Source organism: Salvelinus alpinus, chromosome 28 (genome assembly GCF_045679555.1).
Source record: "Salvelinus alpinus chromosome 28, SLU_Salpinus.1, whole genome shotgun sequence".
Taxonomy (NCBI): Eukaryota; Metazoa; Chordata; class Actinopteri; order Salmoniformes; family Salmonidae; genus Salvelinus; species Salvelinus alpinus.
The window spans coordinates 1975387-2000043 of NC_092113.1; the positions used below are offsets into that span (position 1 = coordinate 1975387).

Consider the following 24657-nt stretch of genomic DNA (forward strand, 5'->3'; position numbering starts at 1 on the left):
TATAAGTCTTTGCTAGGTAAAGCCCCGCCTTATCTCAGCTCACTGGTCACCATAGCAGCACCCACCCGTAGCACGCGCTCCAGCAGGTATATTTCACTGGTCACCCCAAAAGCCAACTCCTCTGGCCGCCTTTCCTTCCAGTTCTCTGTGGCCAATGACTGGAATGAATTGCAAAAATCACTGAACTGGAGACTCATATCTCCCTCACTAACTTTAAGCATTAGCTGTCAGAGCAGCTTACCGAACATTGCACCTGTACATAGCCCATCTGTAAATAGCCCACCCAATTACCCCATCCCCATATTGTTATTTATTTTTTGCTCCTTTGCACCCCAGTATCTCTTGCACATTCATCTTCTGCACATCTATCACTCCAGTGTTTAATTGCTAAATTGTAATTATTTCACCACAATAGCCTATTTATTGCCTTACCTCCAACATCTTACTACATTTGCACACACTGTATATAGACTTTCTATTGTGTTATTGACTGTACGTTTGTTTATCCCATGTGTAACTCTGTGTTATTTATGTCGCACTGCTTTGCTCTATCTTGGCCAGGTCGCAGTTGTAAATGAGAACTTGGCCTACCTGGTTAAATAAAGGCCAATTCCAAAGAGTCCGCAGAATTTGCGATCAGGAAACAGGCTACAGTGTCAAATCTGCTGAATTGGAGAATTGCTTCTTGAATTGGGACTACAGCACTCAGGTCCTGAAAGATGCAGATATAAGGGCCCGACGACTTGACAAAGAGAACTTGTTGCGAAGGAGAGTGCCTCGTGATACATCAGAGAGTGCACTTTGGTACAAAATACAGCACTGAAGCAGAGAACATTAAAATAATCATTAAAAATAATTAGGGAATCATCCAAAGCGATAGGCTACAACGCCAAGTCTTCCCAGAGCCACCAGTAATAAGCTTTAGTCCACAGCTGTTAGTCCATTAGTCCACAGCTATCTTCATCAAAACTTGGCTAGACCACAAACCCAAGGGCTCTTTTAAATGCAACCATTGCAAAATACAGAAAAACTATTTTGTTGACACAGCTTCTAAAATGGAGTATCAAGTCAAGCATTTCATTAACTGCAAAACCACTCATGTCATCTACAGATTGGAATGTCAGCAGTGCAAGGTGTTCTACATTGGACGGACAAAGAGACGCCTTCAAGACCGCTTAGCGGAACACAAGTACGCCATACGGGGTAGGCAATGAAGACTACCCCATGGCAAGCTACAAGTCCTTACACCATGGCAACCCTGCCTCCCTACAAGCTATGGGTATTGATCATGTTCCAGCCTAAATTAGAAAAGGGGACTGTCTTAAACAGCTAAACCAAAGGGAAAGTTTTTGTATTTACAAATGACATGCCACTACAGTGCCTTGCAAAAGTATTCACCCCTCTTGGCTTTTTTTCCTAACCAGCTTTATGTGGTAGTCACCTGAAATGCATTTCAATAAACAGGTGTGCCTTGTTAAAAGTTAATTTGTGGAATTTCTTACCTTCTGAATGCGTTTGAGCCAATCAGTTGTGTTGTGACAAGTTAGGGGTGGTATACAGAAGATAGCCCTATTTGGTCAAATACCACGTCCATATTATGGCAAGAACAGCTCAAATAAAAAAAGAGAAACGACGGTCCATCATTACTTTAAGAGATCAGTCAATCCGTCAACATTTTTAGGAACTTTGAAAGTTTATTCAAGTAGTTGCAAAAAAACATCAAGCGCTATAATGAAACTGGCCCTCATGAGGAAAGGAAGACCCAGTTACCTCTGCTGCAGAGAATACGTTTATTAGAGTTTATCAGCCTCAGAAATGGCAGCCCAAATAAATGCATCACAGAGTTGAAGCAACAGACACATCTCAACATCAACTGTTCAGAGGAGACTGCGTGTATCAGCCCTTCATTGTCGCATTGCTGCAAAGAAACCACTACTAAAGGACACCAGTAAGAAGAATAGACTTGCTTGGGCCAAGAAAAATGAGCAATGGACATTAGACCGGTGGAAATTTGTCCTTTTGACAATGATCCAACACACATCCAGGCTGTGTAAGGGCTATTTGACCCAGGAGGAGAGTGGTATTATAATTTCTTTGTACTCCCTGACGAAGGCCATGCAGCCAAAACGCATCGGATTTTAAAAACTTTGTTTCCATTGAACGTGCCATACAAATAAAGGCATTTAAATTACTTATATGAAGAGTGCCTTGGTCCTCCTTTCTTTTTGATAACCAATTTACCCCTTCTATCTACCAAAATATACTATTGTGTACCTTAGCAGTGCTTCCCTTCCTCCTCTTCTTTCTACTGGGGTATTGTGTATTGATTGATAGATTTTTTAAAATCCATTTTAAAATAAGGCGGTAACGTAACCAAATGAGGAAAAAGTGAAGGGGTCTCAATACTTTCAGAATGCACTACTACTAGATACCTAACAGGAGGCGCTGTTTTGAAGCCACCACGCCTCCATCTTGGCACTCCTCCACTGTGTATTTTTTTGGGGGGGAGCTATAAAAATGCATTTATTAATATCTGCATTTGTTTTTGCCAGGTTTATTCTATCACAGACACATTAATGCATACTTTAAAATTGTATTATGTAAACTGAACATAAAAATTGAAAACTATATTAACATTTTCCTATTAAGTATAATTGTTTTTAAAGTTCTAATGTTACTGTTCCCGACTACGTCAAAACAATGTGTCTTTAGAACATTTAATTGAAATACTATATAATTCCATTCATTCATATGGAGGACTGCTTCTTCTGGGGAGCACCAATATGGCTGACCTGTGGCTTCAAAGCCTCTCACTGGCCAATACATAGTATCAGTAATCCAGAGTTTATATAAAATCATTGGGTGAAACCCAGATGGATAAACCAAAGATGATCAAAAACAAAATCAAGCTGGTTTCAAACTTTATTTTTTCAAAATATTTTGTCGTCATTGAATGCATGTCAGTTTGAGCAGCAGCAATTGGAGAAACCTGTGATTTAAAATACAATATAGTTACCATATATAGACAACATATTGTACATATGCAATATATTCCATTCATCATATACTTATGATAACCAACATAATTTTTCTCTCTCTCGCTCTCTGGCTCTCATTCATCCATCAATTCATTACTGCACTTACCCGGACTTTTTATTCTCGTCTGGCTTACTTTCCACCATTTCCTCCTTCTGCAGCCCCTGACTGTCTTTCTCCTCATCCTTCACTTGTTCTCTCTCTGTCTTCTTCTTTTTCTTCTTCTTTTTCCCTTTGCCAGTCTTCTTTGCCTCATCATCCTAAGATTGGTAGATGGAGGGTTATTGTAGTGACTGACACTTAGATGTCTAAGTTGTAACAGGTGTACATACAGTCTATACACTACCGATGTAACTATACTGAACAGAAATATAAATGCAACATGCAACAATTTCAAACATTTGACTGATTTACAGTTCACACAGTATAAGGAAATCAGTCAATTGAAATCAATTCGTTAGGCCCCAATCTTTGGATTTCACATGACTGAGAATACAGATATGCATCTGTTGGTCACATATAACTTTTTTTTTTTTTAAAGGTAGGGGCGTGGATCAGAAAACCAGTTAGTATCTGGTGTGACCACCATTTGCCTCATGCAGCGTGACATACAGTTGAAGTCGGAAGTTTACATATACCTTAGCCAAGTACATTTAAGCTCAGTTTTTCACAATTCCTGACATTTAATCCTAGTAAGAATTCCCTGTCTTAGGTCAGTTAGGATCACTATTTTATTTTAAGAATGCAAAATGTCAGAATAATAGTAGAGAGTGATTTATTTCAGCTTTTATTTTTTTCATCACATTCCCAGTGGGTCAGAAGTTTACATACACTCAATTAGTATTTGGTAGCATTGCCTTTAAATTTTTTAACTTGGGTCAAATGTTTTGGGTAGCCTTCCACAAGCTTCCCATAATAAGTTGGGTGAATTTTGGCCCATTCCTCTTGACAGAGCTGGTGTAACTGAGTCAGGTTTGTAGGCCTCCTTGCTCGCAAACGCTTTTTCAGTTCTGCCCACAAAACTTCTATAGGATTGAGGTCAGGGCTTGGTGATGGCCATTCCAATGCCTTGACTTTGTTGTCCTTAAGCCATTTTGCCACAACTTTGGAAGTATGCTTGGGGTCATTGTCCATTTGGAAGACCCATTTGCGACCAAGCTTTAACTTCCTGACTGATGTCTTGAGATGTTACTTCAATATATCCACATATTTTTTATTTTGTGAAGTGCACCAGTCCCTCCTGCAGCAAAGCACCCCCATAATATGATGCTGCCACCCCCGTGCTTCACGGTTGCGATGGTGTTCTTCGCCTTGCAAGCCTCCCCCTTTTTCCTTCAAACATAACAATGGTCATTATGGCCAAACAGTTCTATTTTTGTTTCATCAGACCAGAGGACATTTCTCCAAAAAGTACGATCTTTGACCCCATGTGCAGTTGCAAACCGTAGTCTGATTTTTTTATGGCGGTTTTGAAGCAGTGGCTTCTTTCTTGCTGAGCGGCCATTCAGGTTATATCGATATAGGACTCGTTTTACTGTGGATATAGATACTTTTGTACCTGTTTCCTCCAGCATCTTCACAAGGTCCTTTGATGTTGTTCTGGGATTGATTTGCCCTTTTCGCACCAAAGTACTTTCATCTCTAGGAGACAGAACACGTCTCCTTCCTGAGCAGTATGACAGCTGCGTGGTCCCATGGTGTTTATACTTGCATGCTATTGTTTGTACAGATGAACGTGGTACCTGCAGGCATTTGGAAATTGCTCCCAAGGGTGAACCAGACTTGTGGAGGTCTACAATTTTTTTCTGAGGTCTTGGCTGATTTCTTTTGATTTTCCCATGATGTCAAGCAAAGAGGCACTGAGTTTGAAGGTAGGCCTGGAAATTTATCCACAGGTACATCTCCAATTGACTCAAATGATGTCAATTAGCCTATCAGAAGCTTCTAAAGCCATTACATAATTTTCTGGAATTTTCCAAGCTGTTTAAAGGCACAGTCAACTTAGTGTATGTAAACTTCTGACCCACTGGAATTGTGATACAGTGAATTATAAGTGAAATAATCTGTCTCTAGTCAATTGTTGGAAAATGACAAAGTAGATGTCCTAACTGACTTGCCAAAACTATAGTTTGTTAACAAGAAATTTGAGGAGTGGTTGAAAAACAAGTTTTAATGACTCCAACCTAAGTGTATGTGAACTTCCGACTTCAACGGTATCTCCTTCGCATAGAGTTGATCAGGCTGTTGATTGTGGCCTGTGGAATGTTGGATATTGTCAGGAACTGGAACCCGGTGTCGTACGCGTCGATCCAGAGCATGGAAGAAGTGGGCCATTTTCAGCTTCCAGGAATTGTGTACAGATCCTTGCGACATGGGGCAGTGCATTATCATTCTGAAACATGAGGTGATGGCGGCGGATGAAGGGCACAACAATGGGCCTCAGGATCGGTATGTCTGTTTATTGAAATTGCCATTGATAAAATGCAATTGTGTTCGTTGTGCGTAGCTTATGCCTGCACATATAGCCCCGCCGCCACCATGGGGCACAGGAAACCGCTCACCCACACAACGCCATGCAGTTGTGAGGCTGGTTTGACGTACTGCCAAATTCTTCAAAACAACATTGGAGGTAGCTTATGGTAGATTAATCAGCTTCTTGATATGCCACACCTGTCAGGTGGATGGATTATCTTGGCAAAGGAGAAATGCTCACTAACAGGGATGTAAACACATTTGTGCACAACATTTGAGAGAAATAAGCTTTTCGTGCGTATGGAAAATTTTGGGGATATTTTCATGAAACATGGGACCAACACTTTACATGTTGAGTTTATATTTTTGTTCAGTGTATGTATGAGTTATAGTTTTATATGAAGAAACAATGGTGAAACATATTCCCATCATATAACTGAACTGACAAGTCATCGCCATGTCCCCATCATCACCCACCTGTTGGGCCTCTCTTGCCCATCCCTTGAGGAGCCTCCTGCCCGCTTCAGTCAGAGGGGTGACGGGGGCCAGACGGGGACTGTGGCGGAAGTGGAGATACTGCGCAGTCTGGGCAGACACTGACTTCTGGGCTGTTCTCCATCCATGGAGGTCCTGGAGCATGTTGTTGATCATGATGTCCCACAGCATGCCTATCTTGCCCAGTATCTCCTCGGTGCGTCTCTGGTAGACTGACTCCAAGCACTGCAGCAGGGTGGTCAACATCTTCCGATCCAGGACTTCCCTATTCTTGTTCTGCTCATAGTCATTCTTCATATCACGCTCAATATCGCCCATGATCAAGTGCATCTGCATCTTCATCTCCTTGTATATAGTCTCTATGCCATCCTCCTCCTCGCTCTCTTCATCCTCCTCACTATCCTCTTCATTCCCCTCCCTGTCTCCCTCCTCCACCTTCTCCTCTTTCTCCTTCTCTTCCGCTCCCTCTGTATCGCCCTCTTCATCCTCACTCTCCTCTTCCTTTTCACTTTCCTCCTCTTCCTCTGTCTCCCCCTCTTCCTCACCTTCTTCCCCCTGGCTCTCCGCCTCCCTCCCTATCATCCACTTTTCCATCCATCCTTTTATCTGCTCTTCTCTATTTTTCTGTCTCTCTCTCTTCACCTGGGCCAGACTGTGATGGTCCCTCTCTCTGCGCTGCCGTCTATTCTCTAGGCCCTCTCTAACCCGCTCCAGCTCCAGCTCCAGGTCACGTTGCAGGACAACTATCCCTTGGTGGGCGACCCTCAGGGTATCTGCTCTGAACTGGGCCCAGTGTCTTTCCCTGATCTGGCGGTTCCTGCTCTGGTAGAAGCGCTTCTTCAGGTTATCTAAGCAGCAAGGGAGGGGCATATCATGGTCTTTGTCCTTATCTCGGTCCTTATCTACTTGGATCTTTGAAGGTAAAACATAGTGACAAGTAGAGAAAAGCAATTTTGATCAAATGTTGTTGGAAAAAGATTATGCACACACACACACAGAGGCACAAATATCATGGGTATTTTACCTGTTCTTGGCCCTGTGCTGAAGCATATTCTACATCCTCAGTCTTTCGGGGAGCTGGACATTCCTTGTCAGGAGAGTCCTCCAAGTCCTCAATAATCTGTTTATCATATTTAGAGAGTCTGTAGGTCAGAGCTCCATTCTCCATATTCAGACAGACAGTAACACAAATGTGTGGCACTGATCTCTTACCAGTGGTTCACAAACAGGGGGGGTGTTCACATAGGCATTCTCCACTGCATCCACAGGGTGAGGGAGGAGGGTGTCAGGGTTGTGTTCCTCTACCTGGGTCTGTGCAGACATTTTGGGTCAGATATACTGATGCAGCGCAGACTGGGCAGTTCTGGTTAAATTAAATTGATAAAAACACAGCCTTATTACCAGTTGTTGGCTCTCGGTTGAAGCCTTATCTACATCTTCAGTGTCCTTTGGAGGAACTGGACTTTCCTTTACAGTAGACTCCTCCAAGTCCTCAATATCCTGAAGAATCTGTCAGAGTCAGCTGGTCAGAACTCATCTGCACACAGGCAGTCACACAAAGACATGGGTAGCAGTGACCTCTTACCAGTGGTTCACAGACAGATGGGGTGTTCACAGCCTCTGCATTTTCATCCTGCACCTCTTCTTCACACACTTTCATGTGTGCTGCCTGTCCATCCTCATCCTTTGGACTGGATGGAAGGACGATCCTGTCCCCAGAGGACCTCTCCTTCTTGTCACTGCCCTCTAGACTCTCTAAGATGGGCGGCTGTGGAACACAAGTACTATTGTTAGTCAACCTGTTGCTACATGTAACCCACTGTGAGCTCTTACTAGGTCATTTGTCTAATGATGCAAGCAAAGTTTAATAAATGGTTATTCATTTGGTTATTAATCAGTATGTTCCTTCGACATGTTGGCACTGTTGAATCAATCTATTTGACTTTCCAGTAATTTGGAAGTAAGGCTGGAGGAACACCTCACAAAGTCGGGATTCTTGCACACAGCATTGACCTGTTTATAACAGGGATACAAAGTATATAGAGAGCAGGTGCTTTCACACAGGTGTGGTTCCTGAGTTAATTAAGCAATTAACATCCCATCATGCTTAGGGTCATGTATAAAAATGCTGGGTGGGCTACCATGGCTATGCCACAAAAGGATGACAATGCCCCCATCCACAGGGCACGAGTAGTCCCTGAATGGTTTGATGGACATTAAAATGATGTAAACCATATGTCATGGCTGTCACAGTCACATTTACATTTAAGTCATTTAGCAGACGCTCTTATCCAGAGCGACTTACAAATCGTAAAGTTCATACATATTCATCCTGGTCCCCCCGTGGGGAATGAACCCACAACCCTGGCGTTGCAAGCGCCATGCTCTACCAACTGAGCCACACGGGACCACGGGACCACACGGGACCACCAGTCACCAGATCTCAACCCAATGGAACAAATACGGGAGATTCTAGAGTGACCGTGTTTTCTACCACCACCAACAAAACACCAAATTATGGAATTTCTTGTGGAAAAATGCTGTGGCATCCTTCCTATAGTGGTCCAGACAGTGTTGTAGTACACATATTGAGTGTCTCGATGTTGGATACATGTGTGCCTGGTCTTGACTCTGCCTCAGACAGTGAGGAATCGTCATTGCTTTCCCGAGACCAGCAGAGTAAAAAAAAAACTCTCAATTAACAGTCAGCGCATAAAACCACTTCACCAGGCCAAATATATACACTCCTTTCTTGAAACATGAATATCTTAACAGCCTTTATATCTATTATAGACAGGTTAGTGCAGTGGCAAACATATAGGCCTTCAGTGGCAAACCTATAGGTCTTCAGTGTGTGACAGGTTAGTACAGTGGTGGACCTATAGGCCTTCAGTGTACGACAGGTTAATACAGTGGTGAACCTATAGGTCTTCAGTATGTGACAGGTTAGTACAGTGGTGAACCTATAGGTCTTCAGTGTGTGACAGGTTAGTACAGTGGTGAACCTATAGGCCTTCAGAGTATGACAGGTTAGTACAGTGGTGAACCTATAGGTCTTCAGTGTGTGACAGGTTAGTACAGTGGTGAACCTATAGGTCTTCAGTGTGTGACAGGTTAGTACAGTGGTGAACCTATAGGCCTTCAGTATGTGACAGGTTAAAACAGTGGTGAACCTATAGGTCTTCAGAGTGTGACAGGTTAGTACAGTGGTGAACCTATAGGTCTTCAGTTTGTGACAGGTTCGTGATTCTGAAAGGACAGCAACCATAATACCACTGCACTCATGTAGAGTGCATTTTTTGTAAAACACAAAGGGCCAGTGGTGTAGTGGAGGCTATCCGCATGTATAAACCGTATACACTTTTTTTCAGTGGGCATTGCGTATACTCACTTCTTAATCCCTACTGATTCGTATCAAAATAGTGTATACGACTTATGAATTTAGTACAATAGAGAAATCATACACTGAGTAGCCTACACAATCGCAAAGCACGTGGAATACATTCACAAGCGCGCTACACACTGCCTAGTTTCAGCGCAATATCATCTGCAGTCAGCAAGAGTGTGCAGCTCACAGAAGAATGACATCTGTAGCGGGTAGTGTAGGAAAGACGTTTCAACTTATGATATCTACCAGTAAATGCTCATTAAGGCAACAATGGGTAGCAAACTAGGTATTGAAAAAGTTTGCATCAGGGGCGTAGACATGGATGGGTCTGGGTGGCAGAGGCCCCCCTACTGGGGAGCCCTGACAACCCCACCCAATCAGATTGATGTGGTTTAAGCATTGTTGTAGACTTAGAACATCAAATGTGTGTATTTTTTCCATTTTTATTTTTTTAGATCTTTTGAGTGAAAATCTCAAAAATCTTTTTAAAAACTCATTAAAAAAGACATAGGATTTTTCACACAGGATGCCTTTCTAAAAAACATAGGATTTTTCAAACAGAATGCCTTTCCTTTGCTGGGCGGGCCATTTGGGAACATTTTAGCAAAGTTAGAGTATACCTAGCCTCGAACTCAGGTCCTGTGTGTACCTAACTGACCCTCTCTGCCTATTCATCGCCATTTACCCGTTGTTGTCTTAGCTCTGCCGATCAACTCCTGTGATTGCTTTATGCCTCTCTCTAATGTCAATATGCCTTGTCTACTGCTGTTTCGGGTAGTTCTTATTGTTTTATTTCACTGTAGAGCCCCCAGTCCCGCTCAACATGCCTTAGATAGATCTTCTGTCTCACCCCCCACACATGCGGAGACCTCACCTGGCTTAACGGGTGCCTCCAGAGATGCAACCTCTCTCGTCGTCACTCAATCCCTAGGTCTACCTCCACTGTACTCACATCCTACCATACCCTTGTCTGTACATTATGCCCTGAATCTATTTGAGAATTTCAATAAGCATTTTTCTGCGGCTGGCCATGCTTTCCACCTGGCTACCCCTACCCCGGCCAACAGCTCTGCTCCCCCCGCAGCAACTTGCCCAAGCCCCCCCACCTTCCTGGCTACCCCCACCTTCCTGGCTACCCCCACCTTCCTGGCTACCCCCACCTTCCTGGCTACCCCCACCCTCTCTTTCTAAAATTATCCGCCGCAATTGTTGCAACCCCTATTACTAGCCTGTTCAACCTCTCTTTCGTATCGTCTGAGAACCCTAAAGATTGGAAAGCTGCCGCGGTCATCCCCCTTTTCAAAGGGAGAGAGACTCTAGACCCAAACTGTTACAGACCTATATCCATCCTGCCCTGCCTTTCTAAAGTCTTCGAAATCCCACCGTACCTTCTCCACTATGCAATCTGGTTTCCGAGCTAGTCATGGGTGCTCCTCAGCCACACTCAAGGTCCTAAACGATATCATAACCGCCATCGATAAGACAGTACTGTTCAGCCATCTTCATCAACCTGGCCAAGGCTTTCGACTCTGTCAATCACCGCATTCTTATCGGCAGACTCAATAGCCTTGGTTTCTCAAATGACTGCCTCGCCTGGTTCACCAACTACTTCTCAGATAGAGTTCAGTGCCTGTTGTCCGGACCTCTGGCAGTCTCTATGGGGGTGCCACAGGGTTCAATTCTCTGGCTTTTCTCTGTATATATCAATGATGTCGCTCTTGCTGCTGGTGATTCTCTGACCCACCTCTGCGCAGACAACACCATTCTGTATACATCTGGCACTTCTTTGGACACTGTGTTAACAAACCTCCAAACAAGCTTCAATGCCATACAATACTTCTTCCGTGGCCTCCAACTACTCTTAAATGCTAGTAAAACTAAATGCATGCTCTTCAACTGATCGCTGCCCATACCCACCAGCCCGGCTAGCATCACTACTCTGGACGGTTCTGACTTAGAATATGTGGACAACTACAAATACCTAGGTGTCTGGTTAGACTGTAAACTCTCCTTCCAGACTCACATTCAGCATCTCCAATCCAAAATTAAATCAAGAATAGTTTTCCTATTTCGCAACAAAGCATCCTTCATTCATGCTGCCAAAAATACCCTCGTAAAACGGACTATCCTACCGATCCTTGACTTCGGCGACGTCATTTACAAAATAGCCTCCAACACTCTACTCAGAAAATTGGATGTAGTCTATCACAGTGCCATCCGTTTGTCACCAAAGCGCTATATACTACCCACCACTGCGACCTGTATGCTCTCGTTGGCTGGCCCTCGCTACATATTCATTGCCAACCCCACTGGCTCCAGGTCATCTATAAGTCTTTGCTAGGTAAAGCCCCACCTTATCTCAGCTCACTGGTCACCATAGCAACACCCACCTGTAGCACGCGCTCCATCAGGTATATTTCACTGGTCATCCCCAAAGCCAACAACCCCTTTGGCCGCCTTTACTTCCAGTTCTCTGCTGCCAATGACTTGAACGAATTGCAAAAATCACTGAGGCTGGAGAAATATCTCCCTCACTAACTTTAAGCATCAGCTGTCAGAGCAGCTTTCCGATTACTGCACCTGTACACAGCCCATCTGAAAATAGCCCACCCAACTACCTCATCCCTATATTGTTCTTTTTTTTGCTCTTTTGCACCCCAGTATCACTACTTGCACATCATCATCTGCACATCTATCACTCCAGTGTTAATGCGAAATTGTAATTATTTCACCACTATGGCCTATTTAATCTTACTACATTTGCACACACTGTATATACATTTTTCTATTGTGTTATTGACTGTATGTTTGTTTATCCCATGTGTAACTCTGTGTTGTTGTTTTTGTCGCACTGCTTTGCTTTATCTTGGCCAGGTCACAGTCGTAAATGAGAACTTTGTTCTCAACTGGCCTACCTGGTTAAATAAAGGTTAAATAAAATTTTGAAAAATACAAATAAAATACCCACTTATCCAGGCAACACTACACGACTGCATAGGACCGATGGAAAGACAGCAGTCACACACAGCATGATGTTAAAGGATAAGCAGTCCATAAACTCGGACATAATAAGCCAGTAGGTCCAAATCATAAGAATACAAAAACACAACCATTAAGCGTTTCCCAATCGAAATTTACAACTATTGCTGCCCATTGCAAAAAACATTTCACATTCAGCACACAAAAAAGTTTAAAGTGAAATTGACTGCGATTTAACTACTTTGCAGATATGAAACAAACAGACAATCATACTGTAATGAAACAGCAGGGAGCAGGTCTCGAACCCTCGACCTTCTAGCCCGAAGTCCGGCGCGCTATCGACTGTGCCGCAAAAGCATGCTCGTGTCGATTTCCGCGCTTATAAACCCAGGGTCGTTACACTACTCCCTCCTTTCAAAGAGCGCGTTCTCGCGCTAGCTTGCGACTCTACGTCTTACAGAAACGCGCTCACCGGACAAGCACACGCACTGTCGTGGATGCAAGGTCCGATCACTTCTGACACCAGTGTAACGAAACAGCAGGTCTCGAACCCTCGACCTTCTAGCCCGAAGTCCGGCGCGATATCGACTGTTCCGCAAAAGCATGCTCGTGCGGCAGAGTCGATGTCCGCGCTTATAAACCCAGGGTCGTTACACTACTCCCTCCTTTCAAAGAGCGCGTATATTTGACTCATCGTTCCATGACGTACACTAAGGCATGGTTGGCAGAATAGATGGATGCAGTTCAATGCATGATTCATATAATTCACCGATACACTTCTTGGGAATCCAAAAATATTGCTATCAGGATGCAAATCCCAGCTGGCCTGGTACATTTCTTGCTGCCTCCATTCGGAATCCACTGTTTCAGTTTCAATTACTCTATATTCTGGACAAAAACGGATGAATGTAACTAAGGCTGGGAATGTCAATACAATCAAACTAGCAAGGTCAATGATCACAAGTCAATCAAACGTGGCTAATTGGCTAGCGAATATATTTAGGCAAGCTAAAAACACGTAGCCTAACGTTAGCTAGCTAGCTGCTAGGAGGATGTCATAGCATGCCATTGGAGGAATGGGTGAGTGACTGACTTTTTACACTCAAAATGTTTTTGGGTGGCTATACATAGCTAGAGATGCATGTGTCATTTGGTTTGCTAGCAAGAACTTGAACGACTGTTATCCAGTTGACATATCTCTTGCGATCGCAAATTCACTCTGGCTATCTACTCTGATTTCTCTGAAGTGTGCCAGAGCACAGAACAACTTATGAATTTACAAACACTCAACACCCGCTGAATATGACCGGTGTCAGTAATCGTAGACACGTTTTATGGTTAGTCAAGAACGCTCTAGATAACATGTAAACAGCCTAACCAGCTCTGCTACGGTGAGTAAAATGGTCAGAGTGAGGTGTTCTCTCATTTGTGTCTGGAACTAGCTAGCTAGCAAGTTACCTTGGGTGCTTGGTGGGGTCAATTATGCATTGACAGGCAAGCTGCAGTAGGTTGAGGAGGCTACAGTTCCCCATGAGTGCAATTATGATGGCCAACTTGCTGAAAAAGTTTGAGAGGGTTTATCTATTATTCCTTCGTTAGATTTTAGCTCATCTTGCTCTAGCTAGCATTTGTTTTTAATCTAGTTGTTGTGCATAGCTGGTGGGAGGGAGAGCCTACCTTTTCATGGTTTTGTCAATAGGACTGTAAAGTTCCCAAATGTAAGAGGACTCCCGTGTTGTTTACATATTTGCAGAAGTCCATTCAGGTGTATTTTGTGGCTTTTGGAGAATGCGTTCTAATGATCTAAAGTCGCATTGTTGCAACTGCCTGTAAACACACAGTCCAGTTCAAAGTGAATGTGCCAAATGTATTTTTGTATAAAGGCCTACTGGTGCTCTGATTGGCTATAGTGCACCGGTCTGTGTAGACTCAGGTCCTGGACAAAACAGATTTCTTTATTCGGTTTTATTTATTGCAGTGTCTTAATTGTCCAAACGCACGGCTGCTTTCCCACTCTTACTATAGAATTTTCACAAATGCCTTAGTATATACGTAATTCCCAAACCGTCTAAGAATTTATGAAAAGGTGAAAATTGCCATATCAAAGTGGTTGCTTGTCAGATTTTATTTTATTTTTGAAGTGTCATTCTTCCTGGGGGTGTATATGGAAAGATTTGAATAAGATTGAATGTGCCTAAATACTTTCAGTTCCACTAAATGCAACAACCGGGAGACCCATGGGGCGGCGCACAATTGGCCCAGCGTCGTGTGGCTTAGGGGAGGGTTTGGCCGGCAGGGATGTCCTTGTCCCATCTCACTCTAGCGACTCCCGTGGGAGGCCGGGCGCATGCGCGCTGACACGGTCGCCAGGTGTAAAGTGTTTTCTCCGACACATTGGTGTGGCTGGCTTTCGGGTTAAGCAGGCATTGTGTCAAGAAGCAGTGCGGCCTGGTTGAGTTGTTTCGGAGGACGCATGGCTCTCGACCGTCGCCTCTGCCGAATCAGTACGGGAGCGGCAGCGATGAGACAAGACTGTAACTACCAATTGGATACCACAAAATTGGTATCCAATATATAATTATATAATTATAATTACTATATTATTATAGTCATGATTTTATAAATCATAAACCCTTCTCTGAAGGCCCATTGTCCCCATTGTGTTTCTGTTAGAGCCATTACAAAAGAAAATACATTTTTCCAATTTTTTAAAAACTATTCTGAATTTCTAAAGATTCCAAATGTTCTTCTGAAATATGAACACAGAAATACTGGACATTTTGAACTCTTATTATGGTGGTGATTTGACAAAATTAAAATCATGGTCTTGAATTGGACACGCATTTTTCTGGTCTTAGTTTTGACTTGGTCTCGGAAACCTTGTCCCCCTCCCGTTCTTGACTTGGTTTTTAAATTCCAGTTAGGTAACTACTGACACAACATACAAAAATAAATACAATTTAGCTGTAAATGCTTTTGAATATATTGGACATGGTGTCAAACCATGAAGAAATAGGACATTGCAATAATCATAGGAATACCGGTAACTCAATACTTACATAAGACTGTCGCTTATATGACCTTTTGCTCTTTCTCTTCTCATCCATTTTGAGGTCTAGGTTGGAAGAGCACAGATTCTAAGAAGAAACTCCGCCACAAATCTTAAGGAAAATTATTATCAGGTGCACACGGTATGGTTAAATTGTTTCATTATCATGAGGGAGTCTTCTATCCATTCATGGCACGGACACTTTCCCTGCTGGAATGAGATGCCGATTTGAAAATGGTTGAGATGCTGTAACCTTGACTACCAAGCATTAGAATGTGTATGTCTAGAATTAGAACTAATGATAATTCTATGGACTAATGACCCTCTAATTTTATTCATGGGCTCAATAAACAATGTTCACAGTATGAAACAAAAATAAAATCAACTTCACAACAGGAACAAAAGATTATTCATGTTATTTACACTTGTTACATAATTTAAAAAAGTTGTTTTGGTATTTGTATGTGATATACATAATTGATAAAATATTGCTTAGACCAGTGGTATCTGTCCTCTCTTGGTTGAAGTGATAAAAAAGTAACCCTTAAATTACCATGTAAGTTGACTGAGAACTGAGAATGTAGCCAGGACACCAGGGTTACCACCCCTACAATAAGTGCCACGGGATCTTTAGTGACCACAGAGTTAACATCCCATCCAAAGACAGTACCCTACACAGGGCAATGTCTCCAATCACTGCCCTGGGATATTATTTTTTTAGACCAGAGGAAACAGGGCCTCCTACTGGCCCTCCAACAACACTACCTGCATCATCTGGTCTCCCATCCAGGGACCAACCAGGACCAACCCTGGTTAGTTTCAGAGGCAAGCCAGCAGTAGGATGGATGGTGGTATGCAGCTGGCCAGGTTACCTAAGGTTTTAAGGTACACAGCTGTGTATTACTACATTTTATAGGTATGTGTGGCAGCATTCAAACAAATCTTCACTAATAGCAAATAAACACATTCACCACAGACACATTCCTTGCTTATTTCTTTCCGCCCATTTAGTCTCCACCCATCCCTCTCTCCCTCCCACTTTTCAGAGAGAGCATAGCCTTGCTATTGAGAGGCCGCTGTAGGCAGACCTGGCTCTCAAGAGAAGACAGGCTATGTGCACACTGCCCATAAAAGGAGGTGCAAAGTTAACTGCATGTCCTAACCTGCCAGATGTATGACCATATTAGAGACACATATTTCCCTCAGATTACACAGACCCACTTTTTTTTTTTTTTTTTTTTTACAAATCCAGTTTTGATAAACTCCCATATCTATTGGCTGAAATACCATGATGTGAAATCACAGCAGCACGATTTGTGACCTGTTGCCACAAGAAAAGGGCAACCAGTGAAAAACAAACACCATTGTGAATACAACCCATATTTATGTTTATTTATTTTCTCTTTTGTACTTTAACTATCGTTATAACACTGTACATAGCCACAATATGACATTTGAAATGTCTCTTTCTCAGAAACTTTTGTGAGTGTAATGTTTACTGTTCATTTTTGATTGTTTATTTTACTTTTGTTTATCTATTCACTTGCTTTGGCAATGTAAACATATGTTTCCCATGCCAATAAAGCCCTTGAATTGAATTGAGAGAGAATAAAATGTGGTGGCTTGGATAATTGGGAGACAGACAACTTGACAGGACATAACACATCGACGGGAAGAGCCCCTGTTGCTCTCTAAACTCTTTCTCACTCAAAGGAGCACTTACAAAGGTAAGACTAACGTAAGGAACACTAGGCTGGGGTTGCTCACTCTGTGCTTTACCTGTGTTTTGAGTTGTAGACCTGTTGATGCAGGTTTTTATAGCGTTCTCAGGTTGGTGTTCAAATTCTTGTGTGTGTGAGAGCCACTATGTGTCCAAATTCCTCTTTAGCTAGCAGGGGTGGGTGGGGGATTTTGCTTTGTGATCACACGATCACATTTTTTTTTTTAACTACCCAACACCTCACCAGCCTGGCTCCCTCTACACTATACTTCCGTTCTTGGTTACCAGAGGAAGCTTTGCCTAATCTCTGCACCCCTAACAAACATGAGGTGAGGAACTCTGAAAGTCACTGAAGGAGTGGATATAATAACTTGAGTCTTTGTGAAATGGTATGGGTGGCAGGTAGCTGAGCGGTTAAGAGCGTTGGGCCAGTAACCGAAAGGTTCGAATCCCTGAGCCAACTAGGTGAAAAATCTGTTGCTGTGCCTTGTGCAAGGCACTTAACCCTAATTGCTCTGGATAAGAGCATCTGCTAAAATATGGAAGAGAAAAATAACCTTTCAGTAGTTGATATACAGTAACTGATTGAGTGCTGTTAGTGAAGTGTTTTAGCCTATTGTTGTTTTCTCAAGTCCAACCCAGAAGCATGGAATGATGGTATTAAGAACATTGTGGGTGTAGTCACTTGTAAAAACACCAATTTGAGGAAAATTGGAGCTCAATTTAGAGTTGTTTAAAAAAGTTTTTTATTGGCTGAGGACTGTTGCCATATTTCCACATAGAATAAGGGTGCTTTCACGGGCACATATACTACAGGAATTCCACCTGTGCTTTCAATCACTCGCTGCCAAAGGACAACAGTGGTTTGAGGTAAACCAAACTCACTAATCTAGGCCATCACACCATACGGTAGATGATTGTGCTTTGGAGTCTTTGTGCAGTGTCTGCTGTGACTGTTTCATAGTGTCCCATTAGCGGTTTATTCTTCAGGAGCTGGATGATGGTAAAGAACTCACTACCAGGGCTGGAGACCTGGAAGACCAACAGAGAGAACAGATACCCCTACATACTGCCTTGAGAGTATCATAGCACACACCATATCGTAGCACCACCACATGCTGCCCCTGAGTAATAGGAGTGTAATTACCATGACCATATAACCTGCTGTATCTAAGCACATGAAAACAACCTTCACATCTCTCCCATGTTTGGTAATGCTTCCCCTTTTCTGATCACGTTGATTAACAGTCCCTGTGATTTCAGATTACCACTGTCGAGTGAAGCTATATCAACGCTAGTTATGTCCCTGTAAGTACTCTCTGTCCATCTGTCTATCTGTCTGTCCATATATCCATTCATCAAGTCAGCCGTCTGCTCTTCAGGGGGCTGTACAGAGCCAGACATAATCTGTAGCCAGGGTCCTTTGCGCAGCACCATGGCTGACTTCTGGAGGATGGTGTGGGAGCAGAATGTTAGGATCATCGTCACGGTGACCGCCCTGAAACAGAAGGACGTGGTGAGTGAGGGATTTGATGTTGACTGGACACTGAACACTCAAAATGTATAAAACCTTCATGGGTGATATGTTGATTACATTCACAGCATCAAGTTCGACCAATAGACTTGCGTAGTTCTTCTGGTTTTACATTGCTCTCAATGCTGCCCATGAAGTTAAGAAGAATCTTCATAAGCATATTCTCGCCACTATTGATTTGGGTGCTGCACAGAGTGGTGGGTGTATCTACCAAAATGTGTCAGAAGTGTCACATTTCCTGCTGTGAATGCAGTAGTTTCTCTACTTGTATTAGTTAGACCATGTTACTCCAGGTGATGAGTACGGAGTGGTAACGGTTACCACAGTGTCTCGTAAACGGGGTCCAGGTTATTTCATCACCACCAGTCACTTACGACAGGTGAGGCCGAGATTGTCAACTCCTATTTTAATGTAACACCATTAGTCAACAGATTTAGGCTATTTCCAAGTTCAATTGTCTGTTGTGTGTGGTTGTGTTGATAGTGTGTCTGTGTTTCCGAGGGGCTGTCCCGTAGACAGGACAGTAACACACTATTACTACCCTGCCTAGCTGGACCAGGGGGTTAAATGGAAACCACGTGGTTGACACCCTTCCATTGACTCCATTCCAGCCATTATTATGAGCCGTCCTCCACTCAGCAGCCTCCACTGGTGTGTGTCAGGATTTAAGAGGTATCCTCTGCACTGTTTGAATCTCTCTGTGCAGGTGTGGAGCAGTCAGGGACGTTTGTGATTCTGCTGTGGCTGATGCAGCTGTGTGTGTAGCATCCAGCCTGACATTGGAGCAGCCATGGAGGACCTGAGACGACAGAGTCATGATGGTCCAGAACCTGGTCAGTCCACTAGTACTGGGCTAGAACAAAAATGTGCACCGCGACAGTGATTCATTAGGATCCTTGTTGTTACATTATCAACAGGTAGATGTTTGTCTCCAGGCCTTCAGTTGTTGATGCTGAAAGTAGTTTGTCTCTAGGCCTTGTTTTATTCTGTTTTGATAATGGCTCCGGATTACCTTAGCTACAACAACTTGATACCATACCGTATAACCATTCAGCTGCCCTATCCCTCTTTGAAGGCTCCTCTCAGTTGGCAAGTTTCTTTGTCAGAGAACATTGAACTCTCTTTTCTAGAATAACCCACACCCCCTGTGCTATATCAAGATTTACGAGTTCAAGAGCTCAGCTTGTTACAATGTTCCCTTCCAGTGAAATGCATAATCATGTCGTCTTCAGTACCTGTGGAATGTTCTTAATGTTTTGATCCCTCGCTGTGTGTCGCCAGGAGCAGTACATATTAGTCCATCAGTGTCTAATTCACTGGCTGACTGGAGGGAGTGTGGGACCTCCAGTAAGGTAAGACCAAAACAAACATAGCTCAAACATGTATTTAAACGGTGTGCTCCAAAAATATTGGGACAGTGACACATTCTGTTGTTTTGGCTGTGTACTCCAGCACTTTGGATTACAAATGACAATCAGTATGGAGGTTAAAGCCTTTAATATGAGGGTATTTTCATCCATATCAGGTGAACGGTTTAGAAATTAGAGCACTTTTTGTACATATTTGGTTCCATATTCATAGCACATCAAGCTTGTGACTACACATTTGTTGGCTGCATTTGCTGTTTGTTTTGGTTGCGTTTCAGATTATTTTGTGCCCGATAGACATGTCTCTATTATAACTAATGATTAATAATAGTTAAAGCTCAGAAATCCAAACCATCAATGGGAAATAATGTAGTGTCTTTTATTGTAAATAAGAATATAATGTTTCTAAACACGTATACTTTCATGTGGATGCTACCATGCTTACGGATAATCCTGAATGAATCGTTGATAACGCACAAATAACATACCCCCCCAAGACATGCTCACCTTTCATCAGTCATTAGTGCTGTTAGACTCCCTCCTATGGTAGCTGCAGGCTGTGTTGTGGTCCATAAAAAAAAAAAAAGTAAAAAGTGGTTTGTCAACCATGACTAAGCCTGGCTTGAAAAAAACATTTTCAAACAGAAAGCCAAAGTCAGTGTTCCTAAATGACAAATTCATGTGGCACCTCTTCCGTTTTCAAAGTGTTTTCTCCCATTTGCTCCAGTTGAACACAACCCTGGTCAGAGGGGCCAAAGGTCTGCAAGTCATTCACTGCCACAGTGGTGATAGTCGTTAAGGGGGGCACAATGGCCTGAGCATCATTCACTGTGCCTCCAGCCAGCTCAATGAGGTCATCACAGGTCTGTTCAGTCCAGTAATGCAAAGCTGGCTGGAAAAACAGAGAGGAAAGTATATCCTGAGTGTGAACTTTCAGGTGACTCCATATACCTGTTCACAGCTGGGCAATACTCAGGTCAGGAAAACAATCACGAAAGTGAAAGAAAAAAAAAGGAAGAAACTGCAACAGAGGCATAATCATGACAAAGAGAAACAAGTAGTATTGAGCAAGACTGGTTAACACCAGCAAAAAAAATATCCAGAAATACAGTGCATTCGGAAAGTATTCAGACCCCTTGACCTTTTCCAGATCTTGTTAGGTTACAGCCTTATTCTAAAATGGATTAAATAATTAAAATCTTAATCTACACACATTACCCCATAATGACAAAGTAAAAAGTGTTTTTATATATATTTTTAAATAAATTAGCAAAAATTTCAAACAATTGTTATTTACATAAGTATTCAGACACTTTGCTATGAAACTTGAAATTGAGCTCAGGTGCATCCTGTTTCCATTGATCATCCTTGAGATGTTTCTACAACTTGAGAGCTCCGAGAGAGGATTGTGTCGAGGCACAGATCTGGGGAAGGGTACCAAAAGATGTCTGCAGCATTGAAGGTCCCCAAAAACACAGTGGCCTCCATCATTCTTAAATGGAAGAAGTTTGGAATCACCAAGACTAACTAGAGCTGGCCGCCCCGCCAAATGGGAGAGAAGGGCCTTGATCAGAAAGGTGACCAAGAACCGGATGGTCACTGACAGAGCTCAAGAGTTCCTCTATGGAGATGGGAGAATCATCCAGAAGGACAACCATCTCAGCAGCACTCCACCAATCAGGCCTTTCTGGTAGAGTGGCGAGACAGAAGCCACTCCTCACTAAAAGGCACAACGGTCCACTTGGGAATTTGCCAAAAGGCACCTAAAGAACTCCCAGACCATGAGAAACAAGATTCTCTAGTCTGATGAAACCAAGATTGAACTCTTTGGCCTGAATGCCAAGTGTCACGTCTGGAGGAAACCTGGCACCATCCCTACGGTGAAGCATGGTGGTGGCAGCATCTGTGGGGATGTTTTTCAGCGGCAGGGACTGGGAGATTAGTCAGGATCAAGGGAAAGATGAATTGAGCAAAGTACAGCGAGATCCTTGATGGAAACCTGCTCCAGAGCACTCAGGACCTCCAACTGCGGCGATGGTTCACCTAACAGAAGAACGACCCTAAGCACACAGCCAGGACAACACAAGAGTGGCTTCGGGACAAGTCTCTGAATATCCTTGAGTGGCCCAGCCAGAGCCCGGACTTAAACCTGATCTAACATCTCTGGAGAGACCTGAAAATAGCTGTGCAGCGATGCTCCCCATCCAACCTGACAGAGCTTGAGAGGATCTGCAGAGAATGGGAGAAAATCCCCAAATATAGGTGTGCCAAGCTTGTATGGTCATACCCAAGACTCAAGGCTGTAATTGCTGCAATAAAGTACTGAGTAAAGGGAATTTTTTGGGGCAAAAGTCTAAACCTGTATTTGCTTTGTCATAATGTGGTAGTGTGTGTAGATTGAAGGGGAAAAAATAATTGTATACATTTTAGAATAAGGCTGTAATGTAACAATCTGTAATAAGTCAAGGGGGTCTGATACTTTCTGATTGCACTTTTGTAATTGCCACTCCTTTTTAGGAGAGTGGCTGTGAGACAGAGACAGAATGATGAGGGAGAAAGAAGGGAGAGAAAGGAGAGCGAGGAATAAGTCCTGACCTGTATTATGTCTTGGCCTTGCGGCATGGCTGTGGTCATATGGGGCGAGAGCTGCTGCTGTCATGACATCACCTTCTGCTGGGACACCTCTACCTGCTATTGCTGAAGGTAGAGCACAATGTGGTTATAATATGGATATGTCACCAACTCCATCTTGTCTTTCACTAACTGTACCTTCTCTTTCCTGCCCTCAGTCTCTTACCGGACAGGCCAGTTCCAGCAGTGATCCAGCCACCTCGTTGCTGTCTGTGTAGATGCAGTTGACCCCCTGCTGGTAAACCATGGTGGTGGTTGTGGTGGTAACACCCCCTGCTGGTTGAACTCCTGCAGTGCCTCAGCTCTTGTTGGTCAGGGACTCCAGGAACTCCTTCATCCGATGCTGGGGGACACTGTGGACCTTCAGCCTCACTAGCTCCTCAAACGAGCCCTCCATACTATTCGCTACTCTAAGGTGATGGGGAAGGGGCGTCTGTGTGGACAGAGACAAACAAGAATGTCATGAAGGCGTAAGTTACAATGGCTGTACATACATGGGGTTGTGGTACACAGCTAGTCAGATTTTGTTGGTTCACAAGAACAATTAAAACGCTTCATTTTTGTATGGAAAAATTTAGTTTTAGATCAATAATATTTGCTGAGGAAAATGTTAACTATTGTGGCCGTCCACTCACTGAAGATAGTAGGATCTAGATTCCTGTCCAGCAAGTGTTGCTTTCAATATGACAGAACAGTGTGCAACGTTGAATTAAACGGAAACGGTACTGTACGACCAGGGGTGTATTCATTAGTCGAACTCTGTTGCAAAACATTGTCTGTTGCAAAGGAGGGAACCTCCTTGCAACAAAGCTAATAATACACATTATTCCAAGTAGATGTTTGCTGTGCTAATTCCAAAAAGAGTCAATGTAAAATATATCCACAGGGAAATACACATGCAAGATATTACCGTGCTGCACGATTTTAAATTGTCACACCTCGCCATGCCCACCAAATGTACCGCAAAGGCTGTTGAAGAACTGTGTGCACGGTTCAGTACAAACCGTCATGCAACGTAGCGCGAACTCGACGGCCCTCAGGACTTTGTCAGTGGTTGAATCCAGGAACGTTTGACATCAGAAGCTAAAGGGTTATATTTGATGGCCTGGGCGGTCAGGATTCAGCGGCTGACAAATTTGCATTAGCTAGTTACTACTGTTGAGTTGAAGGTGGGTTACTGGTGTTGACTAACGTTAACTGCCTACAAAATAATGTGCAACTTTTGAGCAAATAGAAGATGGCATGTCAATGAAAGTACAAAATAGATAATACGGTGGATAGAATAACTTGTTAGTTAAGTATTCCAGATACTGTAACGTTAACTGCAGCTAACCCCCCCTTCCTTTCCTGCCTTTACCTTCTTCTCCCAGACCGACCAACTTGACTGTTTGGACACGCCCGTAGAAGCGTTATTCTTGTGCATTGGAGTCACAAATTGTCTCTGTGATCTTTTAGACCTGGATTTCTCACGGTCTCTATTATTACGTTCCCTTTTCTTTTCCACTCAGATTTCACTGGGCGCCATTTTACAATTACACCCCAGTCGGCCAATCAGAAAGCGGTGTGATGCTAACGCGAGATTACCCCCCCCCACCCTGCAGATACTGCGAGAAATTGACGTGTTATTCATTTTAAAGGGGACATGAAGCGCAACAGGCCACACTGACATCCCAAGGGGTTCGTGCTGATTCTACAGTGATTGTGATTGCTGGTTAAATTGGAATACAGAGGTGGAATGCAGGGGGAAAAGAGAGGCAGAGGAGGTCTGAGAGAGGGAGGGAGGAAGAAGAGGGTGAGAGCTTGAGTTGGTTAAAAAGGGCGGAGAAAAGGGAGATGGTTTATTAAAGAAGAATGATAGAAAGTGTAAGCAGAGTTGAAGACCGGAGGAGAATTAGACGTGAATGAGGGCGAAGTATCGGAGGTGGTAGGTGTGGTGTAGTTCTCGGAGCCCGAGGCTTGCACGGTCAGGATAAAGATGAGTCTGTG

At 43.2% G+C, this 24657-nt stretch overlaps 1 protein-coding gene and 1 long non-coding RNA gene across 3 annotated transcripts; both read right to left on the minus strand.

Annotated features, from left to right (window-relative positions):
- Positions 1-2904: 2904 nt before the first annotated feature.
- Positions 2905-15477, minus strand: LOC139557972 (DNA ligase 1-like). Its single transcript, XM_071373349.1, has 8 exons — positions 15430-15477; positions 7589-7771; positions 7405-7512; positions 7216-7314; positions 7028-7123; positions 5986-6915; positions 3145-3296; positions 2905-2989 (listed from the first exon to the last, which is right to left on the minus strand). The coding sequence occupies exons 1-8, from the start codon at positions 15475-15477 to the stop codon at positions 2947-2949; spliced, it is 1659 nt and encodes a 552-aa protein (XP_071229450.1). The 3' UTR covers positions 2905-2946.
- Positions 15478-17867: 2390 nt separating this feature from the next.
- Positions 17868-24227, minus strand: LOC139556925 (uncharacterized). Of its 2 annotated transcripts, XR_011671309.1 has the most exons (6): positions 24029-24227; positions 22838-23104; positions 22636-22737; positions 20729-20932; positions 20548-20597; positions 17868-18637 (listed from the first exon to the last, which is right to left on the minus strand). It is a non-coding gene; the product is annotated as an uncharacterized lncRNA (long non-coding RNA). The 2 variants fall into 2 exon arrangements; XR_011671308.1 differs by having other exon boundaries at positions 20548-20932.
- Positions 24228-24657: the final 430 nt, after the last annotated feature.